Source organism: Sinocyclocheilus anshuiensis, unplaced genomic scaffold, assembly GCF_001515605.1.
Source record: "Sinocyclocheilus anshuiensis isolate Anshui unplaced genomic scaffold, SAMN03320099.WGS_v1.1 scaffold1098, whole genome shotgun sequence".
Taxonomy (NCBI): Eukaryota; Metazoa; Chordata; class Actinopteri; order Cypriniformes; family Cyprinidae; genus Sinocyclocheilus; species Sinocyclocheilus anshuiensis.
Window position 1 is genome coordinate 320,278 of NW_015538053.1, and position 8,276 is coordinate 328,553.

The following is an 8,276-nucleotide window of genomic DNA, read 5'->3' on the forward strand; positions in this document are numbered from 1 at the left end:
TAGGTAGGCGTGGTTGACTCTTAACTTTTATAAAGAATATCTCTTTGGATTTGAGACTTTAGTCTTTGCAACTTTACAGATTTTCTTTATGCACCAAGAGCTTGTAACACTCCAAAGAGAAAGGAAAAATTGCAAACAGTAAGTCTTTTTCATGAATCTAGCACTTTATCAAGCTTCAATCAAGATTCAGTCTTATAATTGTACAAGTTCATGCAGCAGGATGTTTGATTTAATAGGCGTATCAGGACCAAATCCCAGACTTTTCTCGCTTTCGACGTACAATGGCAGCCACATCCTGTTTGAGAGTGGTGACGCACTGTTCCAACTGTTCAGAAAAGTCCTTCAGGAGATACATATGTTCATCCACAAACAGTCTGAGACCCAGCAGGTCTGCTTCCTCCTATGGAGACAAACACATGTATAGACACATTACAGTCAGCATGTACAACCAAAAAGACTTTCACGTCTGAACACGGTGACCGTGATTTCACCAAGTACAACATGTTCCTGGATCAACATCCTTGTTGATCCTGGAACAACATTCCAATTAACCAATCAGAATTGAGGGATAACTTTTCAGGAAATATCTGTTTTAGGCTTACGATCAGGGTTAGGTGCTTCTACACCCTTGTTAATCAGCTATCATTTCACACTGATTTTAGGAATAAATTATGGGTAGGGTTAGGTTTAGGGGTAGGGATTGGGTTTAGTCTATATTTTTGGACAGTAATGTTGATCCAGGATCAACAAAAGATGTTGATCCAGGAACATGTCTTACTTGGCAAAATCACGGCGACCTCTGAACACAGAGGCTGATTGGCATGACTCATAGATTGGGACTTGCCTACTTACACTGGGTTTGTGTCTGCGCAGCCGCTGAAGTTGCCCCCTAACAGAGGTCATGCTGTGGTAGAACACTTTTAAGGCTTTGGCAAACTCAGCATCACAGCTGGGCCTCAGACTGCCTCTGCGTTCCTGCCGACCGCGGTTATTCTCCACACCTGCGGCAGAAATGAGGAAGAATAACACAATGTGTGTTATAAACTGAGCGTGTTAGGTATTATAGTGGCCCACTTGTAGAAGAAATGCTGAGCTGTTGTGAGAATACATTTGTTTTTGCATGTTTCATGCTTGTTATTTTAACATTAACTGCAAAAGGTATTGGTAGGTCCCTATAATTTCTATGATGCAAAACAGAATTGAGGAATCCAGTCATAAAAAAATTTTTACAGTATAGTATGGTCCAGAATGTCATGGAATTTGGCAGATTTCATACATAGCATACACATTTCAGTCTTCATGACAGAATCCAGTCATAAAAAAAAATTGACAGTATAGTATGGTCCAGAATGTCATGGAATTTGGCAGATTTCATACATAGCATACACATTTCAGTCTTCATGACAACCCGTCAAAATAAAATGTTGGTTTAACCGGAAATTATGACAGAAATGTATGTACTTAACAGTAAATGTTCTTCTAAAGTAGTGGTAGTAGTAATAAAACTTATTTTTAAGGAATATCACATTTTTTTCTTTCTTGGTTTAATATAATCAGTAATCTTCTGTTGAGCACTTTTTTTGCCAAGCAATAAAATTAATTGTTAAATTTTCATTTGATCGTATTTTAAAAGATTATTTAAATTGTGAATGTTTTATGCATTCATTTGATTACCAGTGTTTTTGCTAATTAATTGTATTAAATCATAAATCCAGAAAAATCAAAGCATACAACACTGAATTTCTGAAAAAATAAATAAATAAATTTTATAGGGCCCTATAATTGTATAAATTGTATTAAATTATTAAATAAAGATGATTTTATGAATTCAATTGATTAGACATGCTTTTTGATTATTAAAATTTAATTAAAACAGAAACCAGAAAAATTAAGACACACAACACAGAATTTGGAGAAAAAAAAAAGGAAATTGGGAAAAAATAAAACTAAATTCATAGAGCCCTAACTTTTAATAAATTGTTGTGAAATTAAGTTTGATCATTTCAATTAATCAGACATGCTTTTTGATTACTAAAATTTAATTTAACCATTAAACCAGAAGCCATAGAAAAAAAAAAAAAAGGAAACACAATAACTAGGGTTCTGATCCCGGATGAGCCCCCAATATCTTGACCGAGCAATAATGTCCCGCATGACTTAACCGAAAGTAGTCACCATTTCTGGCTGAGTTGAGTTGCTCTCTTAGAGCACTGTTTTCTTTCTTTAGTGCTGCGTTAGAATTTCTCAGCTGTTCCAAGTCCTGATGAAGAGCTCGGAGAGATGAGCTGAGGTCAGAGCCTCCAGTTTCTGCAGTCTAAACAAACATAAATACACATGCAACTTGAATAGGTTTTGTAGACTGGCTCATGCAAAGCATTTTGTGGGTTAACAAACATAATGAACATTTATTGGAAACATCATATACATGGTCTGTTTATTTATGATATATATATATATATACCAAGTGTTCTGATGCACTAATCTTGTCAATAATAATGCTGTCCTCTTGAGTCATCTTCACTCCATCCATACAGGAGACTAATTCCGAACATCCTTCTACAAACACAAACATGTTTATTGGAGAAGTTCAAGAATGCCTTGAAGGCAAATGGCTTGGTTTTATTCTTGTTGCAGTTTCCACAGCTTCTTTGTATTTTCTGTCATCAAATGACTTTATTATTTCAATCTCAACATACACTACTGTTCAAAGGTTTGGGGTAAGATTTTACTTTTAAATTACCCATTAAATTATTAGATATTACTTATAAATTACCCATTACATTAAATTGTCAGCAAATATATTTATAATGCTACAAGCTAAGATTTATATTTCAAATAAATGTTCTTTTAAACTCTCTATTCATCAAAGAATCCTGAAAAAATGCACCACACAAATGCTAAGCTGCACAAGTGTTTTCACAATCAGCATATTGTCAGACTGGAGTAAAGTCCCTAAGATTTATATTTCAAATAAATGTTCTTTTAAACTCTCTATTCATCAAAGAATCCTGAAAAAAATGCACCACACAAATGCTAAGCTGCACAAGTGTTTTCACAATCAGCATATTGTCAGACTGGAGTAAAGTCTGCTGAAAATTCAACTTTGCTATTGCAGAAATAAATTACTGTTTATAATATAGTGAAACAGAAAACAGTTAATTTCAATTCTAATAATATTTTGCAATATTACTGCCTTGGTGAGACTTCACTCAATAACATAAAAAATCTTTCCAACCCCAAAGTTTGAACAGTAGTGTAATATTTCTTGCATCAGAGATATTTACCCTGCAGGCCCCACAGCTCCAGCACCAGGGCATTGCTCTGCAGGAAGTTGAGCAGTTCCTGAGAGGTTCTCAGAGCAGTGAACTGGACTCTGTGATCCAAGAGCGGGTTCATGTTGTGCCACACCGCTGGAGTGTAGAGAGGCTGCGGGCAGTCAAACACCTGAAACCTGCCAATCAGAGTTCAGATCTTGAGTTGAACTTCAGTCTCTAGGCTATTCATTTAGCCTGTTATTTAATCATTTATTTATTTTAGTTGATTATTTATTCATTTATTCTTGTAACATTACAAGAAAATCAATGCTTATATATTTTAGAATGGCATGGACCATAACAGTTAGGGACAAAACCAAAAAAATTGAACGTAAAACACATGTAGTAGCATATACAAGCCAACTTCAGAAGGATCTGGATTTCAGGATTTTGGACACATTATTAGATGATGATGCTTGTAGAACACAGAGCTCTTACTTGAGCTCAAATAAGATTTAATTTCTAATCTCAATAGGGATGCAAATCATCAGACACAGTGTTGTTATTGTAAACTAAAACTTAAAAAAAAAAGAAAATAAAAGATTTTTGTCAATTGAAATAAAGCTGAAATAAAATCAAATATAAATATTAGATGAAAAACATAAACTAAAAGAACATTTTGAAATAAGCTCAAGTACTAAAATTACTAAGAAATAATACTAAAATGGACTTAAAAATAAATGACAACAAACTAAAAAAAATAACAAAATCACAACAAAATTTTAAAAAAGTAACTAAAATTAAAATGAAAACCGAAAATATAAAAATTTAAGTTTAACACTACATAAATAATATTAAAATAACAATGAAATCAGACAATTTATGCACTGCAGTTAGTCTGAATCTGAATAACTATTTTGGTTGATAATCAATCTTATGATAATTATACAATAGTATTATTTTAAACATAAAACAGAACTAAACTTTCATAAATGAATGCTTCATGAATTAAGTAATCTTTTATAAACAAATTGATCTTTCATAATTAATGTTTCATACATTTATTTAAAGACATGCATAAGTATAATTTCTAATCTGAAACGGAACTAAGCTTTCATAAGATCCATACAAATACTTCATGCAGAATTCAACAAACTCTCCATTACATACTGCCATCACTGATTCAAACTAACCCGATTTGTACGCCTCGGTTCCGGGCCTCTTTAACCCAGCGTAGGCCACAGCACTGATCCACAACCAGCTGAAAGTCCAGTCGTTTCCCAAGCAGCTCTGACGGGTCAATAAGGATGTCGTCTTCTCCCAGGGGCCTGCAGTGTATAAATATCATAACACTACTAATATTTAAATTGCGCATTTAAACATTTAAATGCAGAAATGTAACCCACAATCCTGTTGGGCTGCAGGGCACTAGCTGTGCCTGCAGTATGGCCTCCTCTGTTCCTTCCGGACCCACCACTTCCACCTGCTCCTCCAGAGGGATGCGGAACGCCAGGGACTGCAGCCACAGGTGAGCGCTGCCCAGGTGCAGGGGCTCCAGAGGATCCCAGAACGGATCTCTGTCCCTGGGAAGAGGAGCTCGGTCTGCCCCCTCTCCTCCTACCACCTGCTGCTGGTACACCTCCTCCATCAGAAACTTACGGTTGACGAATTTGGCTTTGGACCACATCCATACCTAACAAGACAAAAAACATGGACATTTAGATCATTACAGAGCTTATGTTTTTTTATTAAAGTCTGAAAGGCATAGGAGCAAAAATTGCCTGTTTAAATATAAGGGTCAAAGAGAGGGTGGAATATAGGCATGTAAAATTAAATTAGGACTGCTTTTAGTGCAAAAAAAAACTTGCTATAAAAGTGAACTTTAGGAAAAATAAAATGAAATGCTACAAAATGCTTCCTTTCAAACCTGTATGAGTTTCTATCTTCTGTTGAACACAAAAGATGATATTTTGAAGAATGTTGGTAACCAAACGTTGCTGGTAGCCATCGACTTCCATAATAAGGAAAAAATGCTATGGAAGTCAATGGCTACCAGCAACTTTTTGGTTACCAACATTCTTCAAAATATCATCTTTTGTGTTCAACAGAAGATAGAAACTCATACAGGTTTGAAAGTGTCAAACACTGGTTGGCAGTCAAGACTTCTGTACATTCCTTTTTGAAGTCCTACTTTCTTCTGTACTCTGAGAAAGAGACTATTTGCTGATCACATTCTTCTTGCTCCTCTTATGTGTCATGCATATCCAAAAAAAAGGAGCTTTATCTGTAATTAAATCAAGATTTTTCACCTGTTTGCTCTCCACAGATGTCACTCTCACTGCAATGTCCTTCTCCAGGTCATGACCCTTAGAGTCTGACATAGCCAGGTTCTTGATTTCCAATTTGAATTCAACTCCCTGAAAAAATAAGATTGAAAGGTGCATTATTTTTTACGTTTTGCTACAATACAAAAGCCTTGAAATTATACCGGCTTGGATGCAACATCAAAAAGTTTGTAGTTAACACTGCCATTGTAGAAATGCCCAATATACTTCATACTAAGAGGCATTTTCAGCTATTGCTTGCCAAAAATGAATTGATCAACTTTACATGATCGCAAGTGTTGTCACTGTACTCACCTTCTTTAACTCTTTACTCATTTGGTTAGCTTCTGTCACCATGGGCATCAGCTTTATATAGTCATAAAACACAGCCAGTAGACTGGGGTCAGGCTGGTGTGGCCCTGTAGGTGTTGTTATTGTTAACTAAAACTATTAAAAATCATTTTCATTAATTGAAATAAAGCGGAAATAAAAGAAAATATAACCATTAGATGAAAAGCTAAAAAAAAACAAACAAAAAAAAACTTAAAAATTTGAAATGTTGCCTTGGCAAAGATAAAATAAATAAATATAAAAATTACAAAAACAGCTAAATTACTAAAACTAATATTAAAAATATAAAAATAAAAGCTAACTCAAAATATTATTAAATACTAAAATAGTTCATAAATAACACTAAACACTGAATGCATCTAAATTAGGCCAAACGTAAAGATATCTATATATAGAAAAAAAATGACATTTCAATCCATTTCAAATCCAAACCCCACACGTACGGTGGCCCTGATCGTCACACAGAGACTGAATATGGAAGCCCTCGGCCGCTGCCAGCTCAGACTGAAAGTAATCATAATCATAACGACTCCAGTCCTCTCCTGAACGCTCCGAAGGGAAGCCAATGAACAGGTAAGTGCTGTTTGAACCCAAGACGACTCGATCCTTCGTCAGCAAGAGACAAAGGCAGTTTAACACTCAACTGATAACTTAATAACACACACAGATCACCATTCTCTTTCATATTTGAAAATATGCATCATGATGAATTGAGAAATGTCTTTATCATTAAAGTGTATTTAGCTCGTACACATAATAAAACACACCAAATGCTGCAGCTCTATCCTCTTAGATACTAGCACTCCGTTCACAATGACCTTTGACCCGGACACAGGAGTAATTGATACTCTCCTTTGCTGGTTTGAGAAAATAGCATGTTTCTCCTGAATTCTGAAAACAGGAAAACAAAATAGCGGCTCACATTTTTTGAAAAACAGATACAATCTACATCATTTTTCTCATGCTTGACTTACCCTAAACCCCTGATACAGAGCGATCTGGGCGAGTTGTCTGCCAGACCAATATCCCATTCACCTTCTCATAAAAAAAAATAAAAAAAAAACATATATACTGCATTCAATTCATATATGCACGATATAACGGGTCTGATGTCACTACTGTAAGACGAACTCACCTTCCTGAATGAAGAGCTTCACGACGCCAGACAGCTGAGCATCCTCATTGATGTTCATTACGTACGGATGCATCTGCATCATCCTTCGTTCCTAAAGCGGAAAGAGATTTCCAAGATAGAGCATAAATGAGGGAAAGGATTCTTGATTTCTGGAGGGGAAACGGTCCATAACAGTGTTGTTATCTTTAACTAAAATTACAACTAAAACTATTAAAAATCGTTTTTGTTAATTAAAACACAACTAAAAAAAAAAACTATAAATATTAGATGAAAAAAGTACATTTAAAAAAGAAAAAGCCTTCCTTAAAAAGAAATGATCAGTAATCATTAATGAATGTACAGATCACAGGTTAATAAGTTCAAATAGTTGATTTGTATATTCATAAACAAATAGCCTATTAAATATGAAAATATATGTGTGAACTACCAGGCATTAAAATGTTTGCTAATGACTTTTTGGTTAAACTAAATAAATAATAATAGTTTTACAGTTACTTTTATTTTAACTTAGGCTATTCCCTCTCTCTTTACACACACACACACACACACACACACACACACACACACACACACACACACACAGAATATACACACACACACACACACACACACACACACACACACACACACACACACACACACACACACACACACACACACACACACACACACACACACACACACACACACACACACACACACACACACACACAGTATATATAAATTGTATCTAAACTAGAAATTACTGGATGTTTTATACATTAAAATAATTTGAAGCACTAAAATTAGTCAACCTAAAAGAAATATAAATTAAAGCTAAATATAAAAAAAACTAAGCACAACAAATTAGTCAACTTAAAACTGAAATTAAAATCAAAACTAAAAATACACAAATAAAAGCCAATTCAAAACACTGAATGAATGTAAAATGCTCAGCTTTTGCAGCCTCGTGTAAAGGAAAATAAATTTGTGTCAAATCTTTAATTGTTTAAACTGTGAATTCTCTGAGACCATTTACATTTATGAAAACATTTACATTTATGAATTTAGCATATGCATTCTAAGTGATAGTGAATTCAATGTACACATTTGGTCAATATACAGGTGCATCTCAATAAATTAGAATGTCATGGAAAAGTTCATTTATTTCAGTAATTCAACTCAAATTGTGAAACTCGTGTATTAAATAAATTCAATGCACACAGACTGAAG

At 34.5% G+C, this 8,276-nt stretch overlaps 1 protein-coding gene across 1 annotated transcript in view; it reads right to left on the minus strand.

Annotated features, from left to right (window-relative positions):
• Nucleotides 1-130: 130 nt before the first annotated feature.
• kif28 (kinesin family member 28) overlaps nucleotides 131-8,276 on the minus strand; it is a 13,769-nt gene continuing 5,623 nt past the window's right edge. Inside the window, exons 12-24 of the mRNA XM_016478352.1 lie at nucleotides 7,065-7,155; nucleotides 6,904-6,964; nucleotides 6,697-6,820; nucleotides 6,373-6,535; nucleotides 5,894-5,997; nucleotides 5,564-5,671; nucleotides 4,661-4,947; nucleotides 4,448-4,582; nucleotides 3,285-3,451; nucleotides 2,462-2,556; nucleotides 2,176-2,314; nucleotides 853-1,001; nucleotides 131-400 (exon numbers count right to left, since the gene is read on the minus strand). Of these exons, the coding sequence (XP_016333838.1) occupies nucleotides 242-400; nucleotides 853-1,001; nucleotides 2,176-2,314; nucleotides 2,462-2,556; nucleotides 3,285-3,451; nucleotides 4,448-4,582; nucleotides 4,661-4,947; nucleotides 5,564-5,671; nucleotides 5,894-5,997; nucleotides 6,373-6,535; nucleotides 6,697-6,820; nucleotides 6,904-6,964; nucleotides 7,065-7,155 (1,782 nt within the window). The 3' untranslated portion in view covers nucleotides 131-241. The remainder of the gene's footprint in view (nucleotides 401-852; nucleotides 1,002-2,175; nucleotides 2,315-2,461; nucleotides 2,557-3,284; nucleotides 3,452-4,447; nucleotides 4,583-4,660; nucleotides 4,948-5,563; nucleotides 5,672-5,893; nucleotides 5,998-6,372; nucleotides 6,536-6,696; nucleotides 6,821-6,903; nucleotides 6,965-7,064; nucleotides 7,156-8,276) is intronic.